Genomic DNA, 25,351 nt, shown 5'->3' with positions numbered 1-25,351 from the left:
TCGACCTCGTTCAAAAAAAATTGTTTTCAATTTTTTTTGTGTAATTAAAACCCGAGCTTACGATGAGCTCTTTCGCCCGTCTCAGCATTAATTATTAACTAACAACATCTTACCAGTGGGAGGCTCCTTTGTACAGGCTGACCGCTAGATTATGGGTATCACAACGGCGCCTTTTTAAAAACAATTATTAGCCAGACTTCTAACCATTAATATCGTCGGAACGTTAACTGTGCATTTAATATTGTTTAATTTAATGAGAATTCTATTGAACATACTTTGTTGTTACTTAATTATAATTAATTGTATTATAAAATGTAAGTGAAATTATTCAATAATCCTCTATTAGAATATTTCAGTTATGAGTGAACATACCGAGCCACACTATTTGTTTTTTTTTTATGGAATAGGAGGACAAACGAGCGTACGGGTCACCTGGTGTTAAGTGATCACCGCCGCCCACATTCTCTTGCAACACCAGAGGAATCACAAGAGCGTTGCTGGCCTTTAAGGAAGGTGTACGCGCTTTTTTTGAAGGTTGGGTGCCTTCAAAAAAAGCGCGTACCGTCCCGGAAACACTGCACAAAGAAGCTCATTCCACAGCTTTGTAGTACGTGGAAGAAAGCTCCTTGAAAACCGCACTGTGGAGGACCGCCACACATCCTTATGGTGGGGATGATATCCTAACTTGTGGCGTGTCGTGCGAAGGTGGAATTTTTGCAAGGTTAATATCTTGATGACATGATGATGATGATTTACTCTGACATTTGCAATAGAACAGTCACAGGAGCAATGCCGGCTTTTAAGATTGTCTCTTGGCACTCGTCTTTGTGTTTCGTCGTTAGAAATTATATCGGTTGCTCAGTCAACTTTTAAGTACCTATATAGAGTTGTTACTACTTTATTTTTAAATACCTTTATTATGATTTTTAGTATAAAATTGAGAAGACTGCTAAAGCCGTTGGCATGACTGTTAATTTTGAGCATATATCTAATTGTTTTTTACACAGGTAGCCGATGTATTATAGAAAGAGTTTCAGTCAGATATGAAAAACATTGTAAAAGAAAATTAAAAAAAAGATCATTCGGGCTAACTAAAAAGAAACAATTTCGTTTTGAACGATTTATACTGTTTTGTGATTTGTAACATGATTTACCATTATATTTTGCGCTCTAAGTAGTTACCTTGTGTGAGGACTTAAAATATGGTTCAGGTTGTCAAATTAGATGGCTATCTGGAGCCGCTAAAAAAAGATATTGGTATTTAAAATAAAGAAGGTAGATATTTATTTTGAAATAAAGAAAGCTAATTAGGGACACTAATCGAAAAACATTATATTCGTCTTAAATGGTTTAAGTATTTTAAGGAAATTCAATGGATGAAGGCCGAAGGCAAATATACTGTCTTGATTTTTGTTTTAATGGAGTAGGAGGACAAACGACCGTACGGGTCACCTGGTGTTAAGTGATCACCGCCGCCCACATTCTCTTGCAACACCAGAGGAATCACAAGAGCGTTGCCGGCCTTTAAGGAAGGTGTACGCGCTTTTTTTGAAGGTACCCATGTCGTATCGTCCCGGAAACACCGCACAAGGAAGCTCATTCCACAGCTTTGTAGTACGAGGGAGAAAGCTCCTTGAAAACCACACTGTGGAGGACCACACATCCAGATGGTGGGGATGATATCCTAACTTGTGGCGTGTCGTGCGAGGGTGAATTCGGCGGCAGGAATTGGGTTAAACAGCTCTTCGGAACACTCCCCGTGATAAATGAGGTAGAAAACACACAGCGATTGATGAAATATATTTTATGTGCATACGTCGTAAGATAGAGTAAAACTTGGACAGATAAAAATAAAGGGTAAGAAGAAAATGCACAACAGTATTCATATTATTGGCGATTATCATAAAGAAATCAATCTTGATCGATATCAAATTTGTCCGCGTCATCAGTTAATACAAAAACCTATCCCCTAATAGTGTCTCAGTAGCAGATAATGCATCATACTATGACCAATCATAATATCAGTCACATAAGATTAGTAACTCAAACTAATTGAAGATCGAATTAAAGTATGCTTTTTATCTCATCATCGAAGAACATGGCCATTCCACTTAACAATTGCCACAATATCATCCGGAATTTAACCAAATTGAAAACATTTGACCTCAAATTATTTCGATGTGTCAAACATAATATGAACCTCCTTTTTTTTTAAAGTCTGTTGAACAGTTATTTTATTTTGTTTATATTTTTATTTATTTCAATGGTATTTATTATACTTACATATTGAAAAGGAGTAAATAAAAAGCAAAATAGTTTAACAGCTCTATATAGTTCACACAAAACAAAACAACAATGAAACTGCTTAGTTCTTAATTATTGGAAAGGGTCTTGGAAAAATGGTTGCGGAAGGAAGTATATTCCATAGTGTTTGAGCCATTAACCACAATAGAATGATGACACCACACCATTGAAATAAAGTTTTATGTATGCGCCCCTGAATTATTTCCTGCAATAATAGCTCGTAAACCATTGAATCGAATTTCAACTAATATAAATCACTATTAGTATCTACATTTTCTATCAATACAATAATATTCACTAATTAATTTGAAAAGTCTTAGCAATGACAGCTTTTTGAAATTATACTTCTTTAGGCCCGTTATGAAAAAATGATGATGGTGAAATTTTAAGATGCGCGCGCATCACTGCAACACAAAAGTAACAGGGTAAAGTTGGTTCTGTAGGTAGGTACTAATCGAAACATAATGTAATTCGGATTCACTCACGATACGGAGAAAATAGATTCCTCACTGCCTTGGCGCATTAATCAATCCTTGCCAAATCTCGGTTATCTATGGAGAGGTCATCACGAGCTGGGATGAACAGGAGGGTCTAAAAATGAGGGTACCGGTGCCAATAGAGCTGGCGAAATCGCTTGCGGGTGGTTCTTGAAATACTCGCAAATCTTTGAGGCCGTTATTCTTTGATCTGGGTTCTTATACCAACACTGCTGTAATACGTTTTGTCTGTAAAAATTAGGAGGTTTGCATCTTAAAATTTTTGTAGAATCGTTAGTTTTTCGTAAGTAGGTACGTGTTAACGTGCGGCGTATTTCCATATCCTAGTTGAATAGAGGCGGTAGGGAAACGTGGACGAATTTTATGTCCAATACGTCTGTTCAATACGTCCTCCAATCACGCAGTGGCTTGCAACCTTTTTCTTCTTAAAGCTGTTCAATTCAAGGCATTAAAATAAGAAAAGTGGCAGACAATTTTGAAGGATGAAGCGGGAAGCCATTAGCCGTTCTTAGTGAATGTAGTGTTTAAATTCTCTTTGGTGGTTAGTTTTAAACAACCTCTGTACCAGTGTAGATCTGAATTGTGTCATTTAAATATCTTCTTTTAAACACATTATACTTAAGCTGTCTATGGCCCTTAATATAAATTAACTTGGTAAAGTCATAGGCTATTTAATGTACATTTACACAATTTAAGGGTTCGTACTCGGTAATTTATAAGCTAGCAATGAATGTGCTAATTGTATTCTAACTACAGCATAATATAAATTTATCGACTTCTATCTTCAAAACAAAACACTTTCATTGGTTCCGATGTTATAATAAAAAATGCGAAATCCGTGCGTTGGTTGAGGCAATTATTGCCTTAAGTTGACACAAATACGCGCCTAACAAAGCGCAAAGCTGTTTACTATGAGAACAGAGTTTTTTTATATAACAGGGAAAACGGGCAAGAGGTTCACGTGATGGGGATTGGTGAGGCAACCGACCATGGATATCCCCAACAACATGGGTCAAGAGATGCGTTGCTGGCCGTTAGTTAGGAATAGCTTGAAGGTCCCTAAGTCGTATCTGTTCGGAGAAAACTGCAGCCAGTAATTGAATCCAGAACTTTCTGGATTCAACTGGAACTGTGGGAGCCAAGAAGTTCCTCGCAAAACGCGCAGTTGTAGAATGCCAGACGTCAACATGATGCAAAGTTTATCTACGTAGTGATCATGTCAATGAGTATACCTGATAAAAAACTAGGTATACCAACACCTACCAGAGGCCAGTGTGAACCCTGGCTGCAAAAGAACCACTTAAAGAAAATAAAATGAATAGAACTTACGTTTGAATTGATATATCTGGAGGTAAGGGTGGCTTACCACCATTTAGAACATGGTGAATAACTTTATCTGTCGACCAGTTTCCGTATGGACGTAGGCCTAACGTTGTTATCTCTAAAAGCAACACGCCTAGAGACCAAACATCCGATGCAGAAGTAAAAACGCCTTTGTCTAAGCCCTCAGGAGCCACCCAGAATACAGGTACCAGGCTTCGGCGTTTTGTTGAGTATATGGACTCTTCTTCGTCTACTTCTCGCGCCATTCCAAAATCTGCAAGTTTTAGGGAATGCATCCTATCGATAAGGCAGTTGGCAGCGCGAATATCTCTGTGGACAAACTTCAGATTTGCTAAATATTCCACCGCTGATGCAGCTTCAGCAGCCCAACGTGTAAGGCTTTTATCGGACAGTTCCTCTATATCATCAATGACAATTTTGCCTTGCCGTGTCGATATAACAGCTTGACGTCTTTCAATAAGATAACGCTGCAAGTCAAGATTTAAAGCATGTTCCATTAATACTATAGGTGGCCCATTGGTTAAACAAACTCCCATTAGCTTTATTACGTTGCAGTGTTCTAGACGCGCTAAAACATATGCTTCTCTTAAAAAATCGTTAACATCGCTAGTTTTATCTCGCGGCTCTTTGGCAGCTACTACATATGTGCTAGAGCCTTGGGTTAGTTCCGCAAAGTACACCCGACCAGAACATCCAGTTCCAATTTCATGTAAAATTCTTATCGATTTTCTGTCGACCATAAAATCAATAAGAGGCGACGTTCTTCTCTGATTATTTTCAAATATTGTTACGACTAACTCCAGTCGACGGTTATGCTGCCATCTTTTAAGAATACGTCTAGTCCACATTAAAGCCAATGCAACAAGTAGCATAGATAAAGTAAACAATGTCACAGCTATGTCATTACAGCGTGGTGTAAAAGGGTCACCAGTGGTAAAAGTGAGACATCTTTTTCCATCAGGTACACACTCAGCATCTAAAATGACACCACATTTGTCTTTATAATTTGAATGTGACCACAATTCAACTACTGTACTGTCTCTGATTTCCCATACAGCTGTCGTTTTATGTTTATTTCCTTGCCATTTGTCGATAAAAACTCTTGGGTTTTCTAAGCTGTAGTTTTTAATATTCATAATTTGGGCTACTCCCTGTATTTTTATGCTGCTGAGTGATCTTGAGAAGTTACTGCAAATATAATTACAAATTTAAGGAAAAGTGAAGTCTAACAAATACCATCGATAAAATAAAATTTAAAAATATCTATGTAAAATTAATATTGAAGTTATAAACATTTTATCCCCAAAACAGCAGTTATCGATGACAGGATCGACCAGGCACCACAATTACTTAAAGTCGTTAGTAGTCGTTCATGCGCATGATGCGTCCATCGACATGATTTAGGGTCCAACCCAGGATGTCACCACAGGCAAGCATAAGTACCTAAGTCTTAGTATAGAATTATAATATTTTGTAATTACTTATTTAGTAATACGGCTTTACTCACGTTTTATCGGTGTGGGTACCGACTAGTTTCGGACCATTCGGAAGTCCTTCATCAGGGTCAGTATAGTGGGTTAGCGATAAAGTCCCGTCTACCCACTACCCAAACCGATAAAACGTGAGTAAAGCCGTATTACTAAAAAGTAAATAATGCCTGACTGACTGAATGTGTAGAATACTAACTAAAAAGATGTTTCTATATTATTTTAATTTCCTACTATAAGTATCCTGTATTCAAGCCTATATTTTACTTACGAAGCAGTTTCATAGCCATGAAGATCGTACTGATTTTCTGGAAACTCTCTGCGATACATTGCGAACCCATGACCAAGTTGTAATAAAGCGTCTACGAGATAGGTAATACCAGCGGAAACTGTAGAATTCCCGTGTAATTTTGCTATTCCCTTTGTAAAATTTTTGGATGAACTCATCGGAACATACCCACCACGCCAAGAAAATCCTATCGTATACGGAATATATTATTATATATTACGGAATCAATTAAAAATATGCCACATATTTTTAATTGATTCCGTAATATTTGACACACACCAATCGCGAGATATCCACACATATCCTTGCTTAGGGGTCAATCCATAGTCTTCTGCACTATAAATAATTTTATGAGCTATTTCGCATTCTGCATTAATCAAAATTATTCGTGCGTCACAATATTTAATATTATAAAATGCGTTTTGAATAGTGTCTGGTGTCACAATTTCATTTTTGTGATTAATTCGAGTGTTAATGTGTTTTGAAATAGCTTCAATGAACAATTTCGAATAGGGCGTTTTATCAGAGAGGATAATCACTCGTTTCCAGCTACATTGAGATAAAAAATAGGAGTGCGCTAATATCCACGATGAAAGTCTTCCCGAAGAAGCATATACCGCTGGCCCAAGAACTTCGTCGTTAGAAGGACCAGATATCATCAATGGAATTTGATTCAATGTTGCCATACTTGAAGCTTCTTTTATACCAGCATTCCAACTCCACGCAATGGCTCCAGCTATACGAGGATTTTTTTGTAAGGAGCTTATTTCCCATTTAAGCTTATCTGAATCTGTACAATTAGTATACTTGAAATTTAAAGAATATGGAAGCTGTTCGTGTAACATTGCGTATCCTGCCAGCCTAATCATGTTTAAATAATCATTATTTAACTTATCCCCTTTGCATAGATATGTCATTATGCAATGATCGTATTGATAAACGCTTGTCATATTAAACAAATTTGTAAATTTTCGCTCATTATGTAATGCCCAATCACAAGCTGCGGTTTCAATATTTGTATTATATGAATATGCGAAATGTAGGACGTCGTGTAGATCCTTAATGCTGGCACTAAAATTATTTACGGTATTGAAAATATTGGGTGCATACGTTTTCATAATGTAACCATCTCCTATTCGAATAGCGTTGACAGGATCAAACACAATGCTATTACTGCAAATATCATCAGCGCACAGTATTGCTACATCGGTGACATCATCTTCACCTTCCCAAAGATTTTCATCAATGAATGCAAAAGTAGCATTGCTTTTACGAAGCTTATACACATTACTACGAAAATCTTTATCGTTTTCAAATATAATAATTTGAAACTGTAGTCCAGAATTTTTCGCTTTTTTCAAGATTTCTGTAATGACCTGTGTATCATAACGGCTTTCATTTCTTACAAGCATTATACCGCAGAACTTCTCAGCACAGTTTGTAGAATAGTAAAATTGGTTTGAAACCCTGGAAAATAAAACACCGAGATGAATTTAAATAGCAAAAATGAGACTACGTTGGTATCAGTGAGTTTTACTTAGGTAATTGTGTCAAGTGATAGTGATGAAGGGATCGCGGTGATCAATGTATTTAAATCAGTTATTATAAATAACCTTTATTATTTTTCTTTAAACTATACAAAATAACAAGTTTAAATTCATACCAAGCGTCGCTAGATCGCAAATAGCCACACTTCTCAATTGTATTTGAGTTTGAAAAGTGATGCCATTGGACATATCTGCAATGTAGATCATCTGACGAGGTCCGCACTTTGAGTTTGACATCGAGGGGCACAGCGGCAGCTGTGAGAGATGTATCCTGATTAAAATAGCTATTTTCAAAATTTTTACAGCCGTTTGGACTCAAAATTGCCGCTGGAGATAAAATTATCGCCCTGAAAAAAAGAATCGTGTCAGTACATATTCTTGTTTTCCAAAATTTGTGCGTTCATCATCATAAGTATACGTTTCTTAACATTTCTTTTGAATTTCGCAACCATATATTTTGTGTTTTGTATATTTCTCTTGTACTTTTGTCATCATATCGACAACGACCAACTGAAGACTTAATAACTCGAATTTACAAGTTTTTGTTTGATGACACAAAAAATTCGCTATTGTGTTCATTGTTACTACGTTATCTTTGGACCTCAATGGAAGGTAATGCCTCCTCCCGTTTCCCTTTCACCTCCTCACGCTCGTCCTGTTGCGTCAGTACCGTTTGCAGTTTCATTACCGTTAGGTACATGTTGTGATATTTTCGTGCTATCACTGCTTTGTTTTTGAAGTTTTCATTGATGTGATTTGACTTTTGCGTGTCGCTATAATAGTTCTGCCAGAAAAGTATAATATACTCTTTATAGATAACTTACTTAGATGCTTTCATTTATTTTCAATATTTCAATAATAATAAGCATTATATAATAATAATAATATCCTATGCTTGTTTTGCACACCGTAACATAGCAACGATGTGACGTCATCGACGAGATTTGAATGAAATTAGTAGAAAAGATTTAGTTTCCTTATTTTAAAAGGTTATTTTATCGTAATCGATAATAATATTTAAGCGCTTATTACACTACACTGAATTTAGTCTTCTGAATTCAGTCGCTACTGAATTTAGATAAATATAATCGCATTCAGCAATCTAGCATCCTAAATTCAGAAATAAGGTTGATTACTGAATTTAGGATGCTATCATTTTGACGCTTAATTAGAAACGCATTTAGGAAGGTATAATCGAATTTAAGTAACTGATTTCTGTCGCTCGTGTCTCTTCGTTCATGGAGGACGTATCTCATTTTGTTTTGTTTTCTCGGATGAAAGTAATAGCCCAACAAGTTTCAGGAATAATTTTTGTCAACAGGTTTTGAAATATTAATGAACTGAATTTTATATCTTGACATGAATTTTCTGTTGCAATAAATCTTAGTGTTACGACCTTAGAATAATATAATATTCTAAGGTTACGACCAATCTTTCTTTTGCATTAAAACTGTTTCGTAGGATAGCTTGCTTTAAAATAAACGGTGTATTAAGATTTAGTAATATGTAAAACGATCTCGAATCTATTTGTGTTGTGTTCACCCATGTTCTTCTTTTTTTATTTGAATTGAGCCATCTGCCAGGGCGAGGCAAAGGCCAATGTTTTGATGTCTGGAGCCCTCCTCATATACGACACGTCTGACTTCGTCGCGCTTTAAATGGTAACTGATTAGTAAGTTGCTTCTGAATTTAGGTGACTAAATTCAGTGAAGTGTTATAAGCGTTTACTTCTTAGTAAGTACAATATTTTGTATTCGAAGTGACGTCCATATTGTGCGATACAACACAGACCTTTGACCTTTCTACTAATCTCATACTAAATGTATGGAAGTGTTTACTATCAATATCTTGGATACTTCTCGTTTGATTTTTAAGTTTTAAGTTTCGAGTACATTTGATATCAGTTTAAAGTTTTTTGATATCCGTAATTATAGCTACAGAATAGTCGCTGGTGTTATCGCACCTGGATACAGTGTTTCTAGTGGGTATCGAATTCGGCAACCGTGTTAAAATACTTACTCGTCAGAATTATCGTGTAGATTACATGGGTCAGCATGAGTTTCATCTAAACTTGCTGAATAATGCAAGCCATATTTAACAGCGACATGAAGAAGTGCCGCGGCAGCTCTAGCCGTGCCTCCTCCACCATTGACTACCAACGGCACTCTTTCACCGTCTACTCGGACATATCTTTCATCGCCTGTAAATGTAATCAATTGTTTGTTAATGTTTAATCATTTGTGTTATATGTTTGTACTTCCCCGGGGCGTAAAAAGAATAGGGGAGTCCCAGGCCCAAGGGTGTCGTAAGAGGCGACTAAGGGCTTTTTAGAAGTGGGAGAGTTACGCTGCCGTCTTATAACGTCAGCACAATCGGGCCAGACTCGTCCGGGTAAATTACCACACTCGCACAGAATACCGGCGTGAAGTAGCGGCCTAGTGCCGCATAGGTTAGTGTCGAGGACCGGAGGCCATCCTAACATGAAATGAAAGAATTCTCCGTAAACATCGCTGCAATGTATCATGAAAGGACTTTTTCACAATTTCTCATAGCTTTGACGTCTTGTGTCCACGCTTGCAGCGAACATACAAAGAAAGGTAGATTGTTACAAAAACACGTTTCCGAGGTCACGATGGTTGAATATATTATGTTTTAAAATTTGAATTTCGTATATAAACAAGTTATTATATCGCTAACGCTAATATTTTGGGACACAATAAATTCATAGTTGACACACATCAGAACTCCATTCAGAGTAAAAATTTTCTTTTTTCATTCTGAAATTTTTGAGTGCAAAGTACGGACTAAAGTTTGAATTTGCCGTTTTGGCCCGTGGGGCCCAGACACTAAATTGACACACACACAAATTGGCGCGAAAATGAGGAAACACAATAATAAAATGAATGACAAGTTCCAAATTGAAACTCTGTGAAGTCCCAACAACGCGTCTTAAACGAGAAAGCGTATTAATCGGGATAGGGAAATAATTTGTATAATATTATGTTCTAATATCGCATAAGCAGTTACACATTTATAAATTTGTAATTTTAATTACATTATCTAAAGTGCATTAAGAATTACAAGATTTTCAACAAAATTGAACTTTTGCAGTGCGGCTTTGCTTTGATTTGAAGAAGCTGCAAGGCGTCTTAAATCACTAACAGCTGATAATATCTGGGCGATTGACAAAATCGGAGTTGATTCTTCTTTGTCTTTATCATTCTCACTTAGGGCTCCTTTATGTGTGTTACTCACATTCTGAATAAGATCTCATTCATTGAATTTCGTAGCCACATTGTCATCAATGGAAAAATATCCAAGAAAACCCTGCAGTATCAGAAGATAACTTCTTTAAGCGCTCTTAGCACTTGGTATCGGAAGGGACTGTTATCACGCTCAGCTCCGTATAAATGCTCGTTCGGGTAAGGTTGGCTTGAATAGACAGACTAGAGATGTGATCAGTCAGAGTTTTGCTTTTCGCTAACCATTTCATAACCAATATATATCTATGTATATTAAGCATAAAGACCAGTAAGGCTCCTTCTGCAACGGATGCCGCCTAGATTATGGGCAACGGCGCCTATTTCTACCGTGAAGCAGTAATATGTAAGCATTACTGTGTTTCGGTCTAAAGGGCGCTGTAAGTGAAATTACTGGGCAAATGAGACTTAACATGTTATGTCTCAAGGTGACGAGCACAGTTGTAGTGCCGCTCAGAATTTTTGGGTTTTTCAATAATCCTGAGCCGCACTGCATTGTAATGGGCAGGGCATATCAATGACCAACAGCTGAACGTGCTGCTCGTCTCGTCCCTTATTTTCATAAAAAAAGATTGCGTTGGAAATTTTATCCTGAGCAACCACAATAGGTACAGATCCCCATTATACGTAAATATTGGAAAGGTCTTGACTTATTATTATTGAGTTTGGCTCCAAGGCAGGATTAAAAGCTATTCAGATTCAAACATTTCCCATAGAGTTAAATTGAAAATGAGGATTCCCCATAGAACGTACGAACAAAGGCACGAGAAACGGTCACTTGTATCTCTACTATTATTAAAAATGTCAATGTAAGTTTGTATGTTACGCTTTCACGCTTAAACCACCGCACCGATTTCGATAAAACTTACTACAGACATAGACGAGCGCTTGAAAAAGGATATAGGCCAAAAAAAATAAATGGCAAATGGGATGGCAGTTTGTATGGAAAATCGTCATTATGGAATATAAAACCATTAAACTTTGTATTTAGGCACTTGATAAGAAATAATTTATAAACATTTGTTCGGGCATTTTTGAAACTTTGACCTACATGAGGATGAAAAAGAAAATTAAAGTTCACAGAGAAATACTATTAAGGAGACTGTCCACAATGGCAAAGGATATGCGCTGTATCATAGAAGAACGCTGCCAGCAGCGGAAAAAGCAGTTTATATCACGAACTAGTAAAAAAAGAAGGACTCCGCGCCGTGATATTAGCAAGTGAAGCACCTTTATGCTAGTGTGTGTGCCGTTACGGGGTATACCAGTTACACAATTTTTTCTCCTTTTGATAATCATATATCCACAAATAATTTATATTATTGTTTTTACACTTTTTCACAACGCACAACGGTATTTTTAAAATATTTTATTGCGACGCAAACTGATCTGTCACAGATGATGGCAAATCTCATAATGGCGATTGGCTTGTATTAGTGTATGTGTGGGGCTATGTATTTACACGTTAACGGGCTTGTTTTGGTGCCTCACTGTTATGTAAGGTGACACGGAGTCCTTATTTTTTTACTCGTCCGTGGTTTATATGTATATTATCTGAAAAGTATCCCAAAAATAAAAAAAATTACCCAATGTAACTATTCAACGCGGACGAAGTCGTGAGTTTAAGCTAGTATATTATAAATTTAATTACTATAATAATATCTATAGAATCCCACATCAGCGCCCTTCCCTGTGTGATGTGTCTATATCACCAGTCATACTACCAGGACGCTTGCCATCATGCGACGACAAATAACAGTTAGCTTTTAAAATAGCTATTATATACCAACCTATACCTAGTCTTGCCATAAATACTGAAACAAAGGAAAACAAAAAATTTCTATTGGTCTCATTGTTACTATTAGCCCTATTAGCCCGGTACACATACATTTTACTAATACCAAGCGTATGGTGAGTTTTAAAAATTGCATTTGGCTCCATACCTACGTTTTGTAATACATACGAGTACACAGCGCTACCCCACTCCATTTTAATATCGCAAAATATTGTACAATGTATTGGCGCCAAAATGAGAAAACCCAATGAACAATCATAAATAAAAATGACAGATTCCAAATTCGAATGCAATCATTTGTTTATTTTTAATTGTAACAGTATATATGGCCAGACTAAGTATACTAACAGCGAAGATTCTAACATAATAAAATATAATTGTGCAAATAAATGGATTACTATAATAAATTAACATCAATTAAAATACCTGGATATTTGCTTTTAAGCTGTTTGCAGGAATCTGAAAGTGGATGTACTGGCACAAGTAAAGTCAATATTATAATAAATCTGATGCACATAATATTTTAAATTAAAATTACACACTTTACAAGGAATTAGCATTTATTCTTATGCTACAAATACGCAGTACTAACTATAAATAACGTGTGATATATATTAGTGGTCATTTTCCTGTTTCCCTTGAGAAATACTTAACATTATTATCAGCTAAGTACATTTTATGACATTATTACAATGATAAATAAAAAATGTATAATAATATAATATATAAATAAATATGGCTGTCTGTCTGTCCGTCCGTATGTCACAGCCACTTTTTTCCAAAACTATAAAAACTATACTGTTGGTAAATAGATGTATTTGAACGAGATCTAGTAAGTAGTTATTTTTAATACGTCATAAATCGTTACAATGGACTAAAAGAACTTTTATATTATGTTACTTGCTGCTACGGAACTCTTCATAGGCGAGTACGACTCGCACTTGGCCTCTTTTAGTTTTTTTGTTACAGAAAAGGAGGACAAACGTGCGTAAGGTAGTTAGTGAGTTAAGTGATCATCGCCGCCCACATTCTCCTTCAGTACCAGAGTAATCACAGGAGCGAAGGTGAACGTGCTGTTTTTGTTGACTTGTTTAATCGGCATAATTATCATAGTTTTTAGTAGTTCTATCTTTCCACATTTTCCTGTCTTAAGTTATTCTTCTCCATATTGGTCCAGCAATCTTTTTGATATCATCTTCCCATCGTATCGTTTGTCTCCCTCTATTTCTTTTTCCATATCTTGGATACCACTCTATAATGTCTTTTGTTCATTTATCTTGTTTGCTTCTTATCACATGTCCTGTGCAACGCCATTTTAGCTGCTTTATTGTTTATTCCACACTTCCCATTTTTGTTTCCTTTCTTATGTTTGTTATTCTTATTTTATCTTGCTTTCTTATTTTCAACATGCTGCGCTTGATCCCATTTGCAAACTTTTAATTTGTTTAAATTTTTATTTTTCTCTCACAAATTTGACACCCATAAGTCATGCAAGTATGTATTACACGTATTTAAAAGTTTTGTCTTAATGGATTGGGATATGTGACCGCTTTTCATTATTTGTTTGAGTGACCAGTACCTTGGCCAAGTACATGGTATTCTTTGTTCAATTTCCATATTCATAAGATCTTTAGTAGAAATTATCTGGCCCAGATACACATATTCATCTACATATTCAATGGCTTTGTTGTCTATTTCTATACTTACATGTGTATTGTTACTCATAATTTTAGTTTTTTGGGTGTTCATATGCAAACCTACTTTTTTGTTCTCTATATCTCTAGCTCTTGTAAGATCTTCAGCAACGATTCTGAAGTTTCTGCCAGGATAACATGGTCAATTGCAAATCTCAAATGATGTATACGTCGGGTGTTGATGTTGATCCTGTATAGTTTGAATTATTAAAACATATGTAAGTATGAAATATACATTTTTGATACTTCGGTGGTGAGTACTCAAATAATTTGACCCCTATAGCCCAGTGACCCTGCCTACTGAGTTAGAGGTCCCGGGTTCTAATCCCGGTAGGTGCAATCATTTATATGGATGGATGATTATATGCATTTATGTAAGTTTAAGTAAGTGTATTGAATTAAATATATCGTTGTCTTGCAACCCATAGCACAGGCTACTCCTAGTTTGGAGCAAGATAATTTGTGTAAGTGTGTCAATATTATAATTAAGTATATTATTTATTATTTAAGTGACCTTTCAAAATATGCAAAAGTGGTTTGAGTACAGTTCGTCAAATAAAAATCTAAAAACTGTCCTAGGTACAACAGGTTCCCCTACTCGAAACATAGTCGAGGTCGGTGTCGGTTGGTTATGTTAAAGTAACCCCGAGATTCAACTATCGTGGTGATAGAACTTCACAAAATCCTTCCGTCACAGAATACACTATTATGTATTATACTATTGTACAGGCACAGAAATTCACTCCGCAACATCAATTGAAGAAATAGGGACTCTTGGTTTAATACAATTAAGTGCAATTCAGATCGTACAGCGTTAACTACCGCAGTTTCCTCTCCTTCTATCGTGTGACTCTTACTTACCTCTTATGACGATGTTAGGGTTGTCATCTTTTAAGTAAGTAATAATTTTATCAGATTATTTAAGTACCTACCAAATAGGTTAACCTAGATTACATAAACCTAAGCTAGTTCTATTCTATTATGTACTGTGTGGTAGTATGCACCTAAGTACTTAGATCACAAAACATTTTATTTACAATGTAAGCATAGGTACTCAGCATATACTTATGACGAAACAGATCGTCAATCTTAAATTCCAGTATTTCCTTTATTTCTTCTAAATTCGTGAAAGAATACGTTTTTACATATTACCGTAACCTTATTAGGTACTTACTAGTTAGGTATTAAACCAACTCAGTGTAGTTATCATGAATGATAATTTCATAATAATACCAACCAGTTACCACTGTCCACTTTACAGTAGATCTTACCTTTCAGCATCCTTAGAAAGCTTAAAAAATCTTAGATCGGAAGCTGTCGGGTGAAAATATGTGAAAAACAAAGCTCGCTGCTCGCTCATGAGTCCCTGCTGGAAAAGCCACGCTGGCGTGGCCGCGCGTTCTTACGTCTTCGATATCTACACTGTGAATGCGCCAGGCCCGCTCCGTGTTTACTCTATTGTATCTCTATGGATATCCGCCTCGAGACAAATAAGATTAGATTTAAAAAATTTGCTCTCTAAGCATTCTTTTTTAGCCGTTATTATTATTACTAATAACGTAATATATATTGTCATGTCGTAATAAGTCAAGTATTCGACATTAAAAGAGACTTCTTTTTTATTGTATCTACTAAAATAGCTAAATCAAATATTAATTTGCTTAATTCCCAATTTTTTTGGTTTCATAATGAGAACTTTATTGTACCAATTAAGAAGTATACACTTTTAAATATAACAGTTATAATCTACAGACAATTTGAGTTGGAAATATAAAAAAATGCAAACTTATTTTTTTGTAGATGGATACAAGTTTAACTCCTCGCGTGTTCACTGACTATGTTGTCCACGACAAATTACTGTTTTAAACATGTAACTTGTAATTTTAATCATTGCTCTATTTCTCTCAATATCTCTCAATTTTTCTTTTTTTCAAAGAAAAATTCATAACTAAACTATATAAGACGAGGTAATGAGAACTTAAGCGATGCGGGACTCGAACCCACGACCTCTGGCATTCCGTACCACTGCTCTAACCGTTCGAGTGACGTATCGTCATAAAATCTTGTATGCTTTGTTCAACTCTCAGGTTGTGTGCTTCATCTACACTCTACAGGATGATATTTGCATATTAGGAAATTGACGTGAGATGTCGCTTTTGCATATCTAAACAATTTGTTGTTTTCAATGTTCCAAGTGAGTTGGAAGAGAGGCATGTTATCACTTTAGAGTTATCACTTTAAAAACATAACAAATTTACTCAAATATATATATTTGAGTCAATTTATGACTTTTCCTTTATAAAGGAAAAGTAACTTAATTAAAATTATATTATTACATTTTATTTAATCACCCCGACCATGGAAGTTTTAACAAAATGATTAATTTTAATTGTTACTAACCACAAATTAATATTGAAACAAAATGTAGGCCATCAAGGCCTCATATTATTATTAGTATTTTTGCTTTACTTAGAAAGGTTAAGCTTTTAGTCAAATTTAATGTCAACAGTAACGCTGACTTTAACATAGCCTGCGGAATGTGTTGCACCATCGTATTCCTTGGCAAAGTTAAAATTAAGAGGTCGCTATTTAGCTATTTAACATTAACGATAGGTTTAACCGGCGAAGATTGGACGGTTACAGTTAATAGTTAAAGTTATGACGCCATCTAAACATTGTGAACTTGTTCAACACATTTTTTGCTTAAACCATTACTTTAAGATGTTTGTTATTGCTAAAGTTAAAAAAGATAAATGTCTGTGCGTTACTAAAACACCTTGTCATAGTATGGTAAAGAAAACACAAACTGTTAAACAAAATATATTTCTTTCATTCATACAAATGATTCACACACCTCATACACATTAAATTTGAGACTATAATAGGTACATAAGAAAAACTAAATCTAATGACTAGATTGTTTCGGAATGTAATCAGTATAAACTATAAATATTTATTACTAGATTTGGCTTCAACAAATATATATAAAGGTAAGAATAGCCACTCAATTATAAAATTCCATAGCTTAACTGGAATTCCAGAAATTGTAATTCCAGAAAAACGTTCCAAACCACAATCATGACGAAATTGATTTAAGAACGCAAAACTGGTCACGTGATTCACATTAACGGACTGACAAATAATGGCATCCCTACTGTCACTCTTTGAATGACACCATGAATTAGTAGCCCAATCCACATGTATGGAATACACTAATGTTCATTAAACTTTAAACGCGACTTCCTTAAAATGTGATGTTTGTGGCTTGGAACGTTTTTCAGGAACTACGTCCAACTAAGGCTTAATTAAAGTAATAATAAAAGTAATATTAAAAACATCTTGATGTGAATAAATTAAGATGTTTTTAATTTATTTAGTCAATTTCAATTTGCCTATCTTATAAGAACACAATTGTATCAAAATACATTACAAATCACACTGTTAATTTTTTACACTCCTTATAATATAATTTACTCAAACAAAACAAATCTTAAAAATATACTTACAATTGATAATTAATACTTATCATTTGCAATATTACTAATAGGTAATTATTATTGTACACCCTAAGACCCATAGTGCCGATGATCACGTAGTGGTGGACATTGTGAGTACATTCTGTGCACCCGTGGACACCAATAGTGATACAGTGTCAGTGATACCGTGCTCGTCATCACCCCGCCCTGTCCAGCCGCGCACTGCGAGCCCAGGTCCGCAGTAAGAGGTGGGACGTTATAGCGAACCCACCACACTCACCCTGATGAAGGACCTGCGAATGGCCCGATACTAGTCTAATAACTAATAAATAATTTAATAATGACTCACGAAAGTTTTAATAATTTAATTATACATCCTGTTACATTCTACGCGTACCACGTCGCGGGCAGCTTACAGCTACAAGTACAATACAAGTTATAGAACAGTAGCTTAACTTAGCGGTCTCCTTGAAATTTATACCTTCTTGTGGGTGGAGCGCTAGGGTTGGCACATACATAAATTAATTAAATTAATTTTTCATTACAAAATGAATATATATACTTGTGTGTGTGAATGTTTATAATATACTTTTGTGAGATTAAATTTGTTGACATTATACATAGGTACTAAATCAATTAATAAATTATTTACATCTTATAATACAATATCTTTAAATTTTTATTTTATTAAATTAATTGTGAAATCCGACATGTTTCAGTATAACAGTAGTGTGTTGGTACTAAGATACTCTATAACACATTATGCATGTCATTTAACGAAACATATTGTATTATTCATAATATTATGTTAATATCTTAACTACAATGTTTCATCCAAATAAAATTTAATTTCATAAAGATTGATTAATCTGACGGCGCGGCGCAGTGGATTTAACTCGGTCAGCGACCAGTCTCGGCGGCGTGGCACTCGATAGTTTCGTATTCCCAAGATTGCTTAGCGGCAATCATGTGTATGTGTGCGTGAGTTGTATTCGGGCACTCTAGTATGAAGTTTAAGTACCTACTGATTTATTAAAAAGGCATTCATTTTCTCAAATTTGATTCTTTTAGAATTTTTTTGATGTCATTTCTAATATACTAGATACTACTACCGCTTCGGAAACAAATGGCGCTCCGAGAGAGAAGAAGCGGCGCAAGAAACTCTTAAAATTGAAATTATGTAATAGGTATATAATATAACTAGGTATGTACGTACTATATTAAGTTATAAGTTTGTTGTGGTAACTAATACACCCGTCTTAATATCTAGTTATTTAGTATTGCTATTGACTAAGTATTCGACAAGTAACCTGAAATATTAATTTGTACATTATGAAATGAAATGTGATAAAACTTACATTTCATATTGAAAGGAAATCATAATCAGTCGAAATTCTTAGGTAAAATTACGCTAAATTGCATAACAATAAATTCTATACTTCTTATCGCGAATATTGGGTTAGTTATCGAAAGTCCAAAACATGCAATTGCATTACTTCGGTAATCAGATTGGTTTAGGGTGGTTCTTTGTCCCGTCTAGATTATATAAGTATACATTAATACTACGTGACAATACACTGACACATAATAAGGGAAAAATATGGACTTAAATTGATAAGATTAAAATAGCCCCAATTTTATTGGTTAAAATGTCTTATTCCAGTTTGTATGAAAAATTTATAGTACCTAATTTCTTGGACGACTTGGCGGCAGCTTGTGTTTTCAGAACAGAGAGATATAGATAAATAAGTCTCGAAAATTATACAAATGATTTAAGTTTTCTTTAGTGTTAATTCCGTCAATATTTGTTTTTATACAATTCGACACGTGTTTCGCCTCTACACGAGGCATCCTCAGGACGTGTTGTCTCGCCAAAATCTGGCACGAGGCTGAATCAAATGAGCCGGAAGCCGCTCTTTTATACCCTCATCCCATGAAATGACGCGCTGTGATTGGTCGGCTGTTGTGACGTATTACCCCCGGAAGAGATACGTAACAAAGGTGATGAGTCTAAATTTGTTTGTTTATTCAACAATGTAAACATGTTTTATTATTTCTAATTGCTCTGACACATTACGCTTAAATAAGCGAAATCCTTTTTCACATGTATGGAATATATTACTGACCTGAGGATGCCTCGTGTAGAGGCGAAACACGTGTCGAATTGTTTAAAAACAAATATTGGCGGATTTAACACTAAAGAAAACTTAAATCCTTTGTATAATTATGGATTTCCGCAAAGTAACGCCTACTTCAATAAATTGTCTCGAAAATTGTTAAATATAGAGAATCAGAAGATCCTTGTCAAATTACATTCAATGTTAATAAAAAAGCTTAGAAAAATGTCTCCTGATGTTGGTGGCTGTGCCAGTCTCAACCATAAACTTAGTATACTAGGGTAAAAGACGAACCCTGTGTGAGAGTGAGATAACTATCCTTACACGACAACCTAAATGTGAGAAAGAGACGGAATAGATGGACCGTGAAACTATTTTTAAACAATTTAGTTTCCATTAGTCTCCTGTCAAATTGGACCGTGTAATAATGTGTGATAAATTTTAGTGTTTTAGGGTAATTATACTGTGTTTTAACGGATATTAATTAAAAATATAATTTCGTCGTGTTCTGTACTAGATTGTTGTTATATACAGCAACAATCCAAATAAAGAAACATTTCACAGGTAAATACTGATTTTTCAATACTACTTTCGTGGTGTTTATTTTCGTAGAGCATATTCACAAAAATAATAGTAAACACTCTATTTTCCAAGGATTATATTAATTTAAAAAAAGACGTGTGGCACTCGGGGACTGCCGCGGTAAAGCTATTGCATAGCATTTTTTATCAACTTATGCAATTATAATTATTTATTTATTTTATTTATGCAGTATTATTTTTTTGATAAAATTAATTTTAAAAAAAGCAAACGGGTAAAATTTATCTTGCAAGATTTGATTACAGACAGACAACGGGACAGGTGAAACTAAATAAAAATGCTTGTCATAATAATAAAAATTAAAAAAAACGTGATAAAAAAAATAAAGAAATTAAAAAAAATCAAGATGTACCCCAGGCTCGAACCTGGGACCTTCTGCACAAAAAGCATACCTGATAACCGCTGTTCCACGGCAATTGTAATGACTGTGCCGAAATATCTATATACATCTAGTAAGTAAGTGTTAGGTTATTTTCGTTACGGAATTTCTGGATTTAGTCTCAACGCTCAAGGCCCGCGATAGAAGCTATGCAATAGCTTAAAAATATGTGTAAGATAATAAAATATTGTATCCGTGAATAAATTTGACCAAAAGCAAAATACTACACACTTCACTAACTCGCTAACACATCTGTAAAAACAGCAAACATGAATTTTAAATGTCGTCTCGCCATAATGTGGAGAGTGTTTGTGTATTACGCTAGTATTCAGTAATATAAGTCTATGGTCTCAACAGATGTAAAACGTTATAATCTATGTATCCATAATTGATAATTATATCACAATCATAGTGCATTACAAAGCGACCCTAGATTTAGTGTGGGTAGACAGAACTGAATCTTAACAGACTGCAAACGTTAAACTTAAGAAGTCTTCAAATATCAAATTAAAAAAAAATACAAAGATTTCAGATGTCATTGTTTTCATATATACAAGTGTCTATGGTAGGAATCGATCGTTTTCTCTTACTCCATCTGTACTTAGATACGTTGTATCGGTGGCTGTTGAAGCTGGTGCTGCCCAGGACACCCAACGGGCCTGAAAGTTCAAGAAATAAATTCTCAATGGCCAATATATTTCCAAGACTAACAAAAGATATTATCGATCATCAAATTAAAAGACCCCGAACTTTAGCTAACCCGACCTTTTAAGAAGCCCGAAGAAGGAAAGACAAACGTGCATTGAAAAGGTCACGCTAAAACTAATTATGCAAATGATTTAAGTTTTCTTTAGTATTAATTCCGCCAATATTTGTTTTTAAAACAATTCGACACGTGTTTCGCCTCTACACTAGGCATCCTCAGACGTGTTGTCTCGCCAAAATCTAGCACGAGACTGAGACTGACTGAGTTAAAAACAAATATTGGCGGATTTAACATTAAAGAAAACTTAAATCATTTGTGTAATTATGGATTTCCGCAAAGTAACGCCTAATTCAATAAATTTGCTAAAACTAATATAAAAACCATAAACTTAGACTACTATACTAAGTCTATGGTAAAACACAGTTACAATAACACGCATTTTAATGGTTTTAAAAGTGTTTTATTTAAATGTGTAACACTCGCGTTAATCTAAAAAAATATTGTAGACCCCGAACTATCTAACGGCCATTTTCAATAACCTATGTATCCTTAGTTTAACTTACTAGAGGTAGACAAATCTATCCTTTTACTCTTACTTACATTTCAATAACCTATTGACAGATAGCATTGGACTATAACGGCCGTTCCCGAAATACTATCTACAGATAGAGATAAATAACAACCTTCTACAGTCAGTAAGTAGCTGTCAATAATCTGAAGCTGTCCCAATATTCCCGATATGTCATTCTTATCGCCTTATATTGGGACACGTGAATTGCAATTTCCATACAAACTTTATATCGCTGGTGAGATACAGCGTGTACGGATAAGGTGAGTTACCGTCTATAAGTTTATTCGGACAAAAAAGTCAACGATAGTTACGATTTTTATCGCAAGTAAAAGATAGACTGAATATTGGGAACGGCTGTAACTGTATAGGACGTAACTATGGATAGATAAGATCTTAAACAGTGACAGCAATGTATCCGTAAGTTAAACTAAGGGTAGATAGGTTATTGAAAACGGTCGTTAATCGGATAAAGTCAAGCCAATTACAAAAGTCAATCCCTAATAAAAGTGCCACAAAACAAAACACACAAAAAATAAAAAGTTTCTTTCCGATGTGTTCAAATTTTACAATCATCTGATTATTTCTTGAAAAAAAAATAAAATTACTTTCATCCTTTGAAATGAAATAGAATGAAGCTAATATTTGTTTCTGTTGGTGATCATGCTAGTATAATATAATTCTGATAAAATACCTCTGCTCTATCTTTTGGCATTCGCCATATAGAGTCCGCGTCGAGTGGCAGGGAATCTAATGGTATGTCCAGACAGGGTGTGAGTAAACGTGGTGAATCGGCCAGAAAGGCGGCCACGTCTGAAGCGGTTGGACGCGCTTTATAGCTCGTCTTCCAGCACGATTTTATTAGACCTTCCCTGAAAATGTTTAATGTTGATATAAAGGACATAATATGAAACTAATTTGTTTAACTTTGCCTTATTTTAAATTTATTTCTAAAACACATACCAGACAATTATAAAAAAAAAATCGAAACTTTAGTATCATCGGACGCAACAAAAAATAAAGATTGAAGTAATAGTTGTCAAACAAAAAGGCAAAAATGACAGTTATTTTATTTTGTATTTTTAATTTTTTGTTGCCATTAGTGGAATGTAAACAAAATCTATCAACTACATCAGCCTTACAAGACTAACAGTTCTAAACAAAATATTAATCACCTAGAAAACTAAAGATGCGAGCATCTTTATATGGTTAAAGAACTTTATTCTCAATAAGAACAGAACATATTCACTTACATGAGAAAACAATATAAACATTAGGTATCTTATTCGTAGTACTGCGAGTCTATACAAAACAAAGTGGGTAGAAATGAAAAAACCGCGTAAACATTATGATCAACACATGCATTAAGAGCTACTAGATACGGCATGGCACGTCGGGGTAAGGATAGTTTGATATAATTTTTTTTATATATATAATTTATAATCCAAACATTATTTTTCAAATACGACATTATCAAATTCAAATACTCACAATTGTGGTTTGAGTCCAGCTGGTAAAGCCAATGTCTCTCCATCTTTTACTTTAGTAAGCACTTCGCTGTTACTAAGTCCTTGGAATGGTAAAGCACCAAATGTCACAATTTCGTACAAAAGCACACCAAATGACCACACATCAGAAGCAGGTGAGAACACCCCATAAGCTAAACTTTCTGGTGCCATCCAACGAACCGGCAACATTCCCTTTCTGCTAAACCTATAATAGTCATTTTCAAACACTAGTCTAGTCATACCGAAGTCAGCTAATTTAACAACTCTTCTAGCACTAACTAGGCAATTTCTAGCTGCAACATCTCTATGAACATATTTTAATTGTGCTAAATAAGACAAAGCTCTAGCCACATCTAAGGCCATCCCGGTCAGACGTCTAGCAGAGACTTGTTCTTCAGGATCATCACTGGTATCAGCCATTGCTAAATGCCGTCTGGCTAACAAATAATTCTTCAAGTCCCCATACAACATAAACTCCATTACAGTACATACCGGTTCAGTCTTTGTTATAACTCCAAGTAAGCGTACTACGTTTTTGTGGTCAAAACGCTTCATTGCTTCAGCTTCAGACAAAAAATCTAATTTCTCCTCAGTATTTGCACCGGCTTTTAATGTTTTAACGGCTACGGCAGTCCAGCCCCGATCTTCAGCGATTAATGCATGCCCACCATAAACAGTACCGAATGCTCCCATTCCAAGCTTTCGATTAATGACGACCCTTTCTCGGGGTATTTCCCATTTATCAAGACCTATTGTTTTTGGAAGGGATCTTAGTCGAAGAGCTTCTAAGCGTACTCTATATTTACGTTCAGCTCGTCGCTTACAATAATAAGCGAGACCAGTTATTGCCGCCACTGTTAAAGCTAATAGCATAGATAAAAGTAGAAAAAAAGCGGCTCGACAATCAGTACTCAGAAAATCTGCCAGAGGTTGTATTCCGCATATTTCTCCCCCATCATCAGGCATATGTCCATCTGAGGTATACCATTTAATTAAATGATCTTGTACATCCAATGTGTTATCAAGCCATTTGCCTATAACGTTACGCCTGTGCCCATCCCATTGATATAAAATTAATGGCGATTTTCTTGCGTATGCGGCATCTTCAGAATCTGTACCAAGACGAGTCCAGTTAAACTGTCCGGTAAGTCCCACATAGTTGGTTAAAGTTGCGTTCATAACAAGAGATCTGAAAAGAATTATAATTTATTAATTAATTAACTAACAGAGACTATGGGCTGCGGTGACCAGGTGACCATTATGCTCGTTTGTTCTCCTTTTGCATAAAACATATAATGTAGCAGTTAAATGCAAAACTCTTATGAATCTTCTAGTGTTGCTAAATAGTAGGAGTATGTGCGGCGGTAATCACATAACAACATACTCGAGTCATATTTGAAAAAAGGGAAAGAACTGATCATAATCTTCTGGTGTTGCTAAATAGTAGGAGTATGTGCGGCGGTAATCACATAACAACATACTCGAGTCATATTTGAAAAAAGGGAAAGAACTGATCATAATCTTCTGGTGTTGCTAAATAGTATGTGCGGCGGTAATCACATAACAACATACTCGAGTCACATTTGAAAAAAGGGAAAGAACTGATCATAATCTTCTGGTGTTGCTAAATAGTATGTGCGGCGGTAATCACATAACAACATACTCGAGTCACATTTGAAAAAAGGGAAAGAACTGATCATAATCTTCTGGTGTTGCTAAATAGTATGTGCAGTGGTAATCACATAACAACATACTCGAGTCATATTTGAAAAAAGGGAAA

General features: G+C 35.2%; 2 protein-coding genes across 4 annotated transcripts in view; both read right to left on the bottom strand.

The window, feature by feature from the left end:
- Window positions 1-2,313: 2,313 nt before the first annotated feature.
- LOC126969204 (putative neurotrophin receptor LTRK 1) lies at window positions 2,314-13,110 on the bottom strand. Of its 3 annotated transcripts, XM_050814525.1 has the most exons (7): window positions 12,950-13,110; window positions 9,488-9,668; window positions 7,585-7,815; window positions 6,158-7,388; window positions 5,904-6,118; window positions 4,131-5,333; window positions 2,314-3,029 (listed from the first exon to the last, which is right to left on the bottom strand). In XM_050814525.1, exons 1-7 carry the CDS (start codon window positions 13,038-13,040, stop codon window positions 2,870-2,872), a joined length of 3,312 nt encoding a protein of 1,103 aa, XP_050670482.1. In that variant the 5' UTR covers window positions 13,041-13,110; the 3' UTR covers window positions 2,314-2,869. The 3 variants fall into 3 exon arrangements, with proteins under 3 accessions (XP_050670482.1, XP_050670483.1, XP_050670484.1); XM_050814526.1 differs by lacking the exon at window positions 7,585-7,815; XM_050814527.1 differs by lacking the exons at window positions 5,904-6,118; window positions 6,158-7,388; window positions 7,585-7,815.
- A 3,914-nt stretch (window positions 13,111-17,024) lies between these two features.
- Window positions 17,025-25,351, bottom strand: part of LOC126969201 (uncharacterized) — a 44,432-nt gene continuing 36,105 nt past the window's right edge. Inside the window, exons 10-12 of the mRNA XM_050814519.1 lie at window positions 23,555-24,760; window positions 22,758-22,935; window positions 17,025-21,448 (exon numbers count right to left, since the gene is read on the bottom strand). Coding sequence (XP_050670476.1) covers window positions 21,350-21,448; window positions 22,758-22,935; window positions 23,555-24,760 — 1,483 coding nt within the window. The 3' untranslated portion in view covers window positions 17,025-21,349. The remainder of the gene's footprint in view (window positions 21,449-22,757; window positions 22,936-23,554; window positions 24,761-25,351) is intronic.

This window comes from Leptidea sinapis, chromosome 17 (assembly GCF_905404315.1).
Source record: "Leptidea sinapis chromosome 17, ilLepSina1.1, whole genome shotgun sequence".
NCBI lineage: Eukaryota > Metazoa > Arthropoda > Insecta > Lepidoptera > Pieridae > Leptidea > Leptidea sinapis.
The sequence above is the reverse complement of the archived record's forward strand: the minus strand, read 5'-3'. Positions and strand labels throughout refer to the sequence as shown.

Excerpts from the sequence above, each read along its gene's own strand:
- LOC126969204 (XM_050814525.1), bottom strand. The coding sequence starts at position 13,040 with ATGTGCATCAGATTTATTATAATATTGACTTTACTTGTGCCAGTACAT. Across the intron at positions 9,669-12,949 it reads GCTTAAAAGCAAATATCCAG|GCGATGAAAGATATGTCCGA; the intron begins GTATTTTAATTG and ends TTACATTTACAG. Across the intron at positions 7,816-9,487 it reads CTACACGATAATTCTGACGA|GGCGATAATTTTATCTCCAG; the intron begins GTAAGTATTTTA and ends TCTTTTTTTCAG.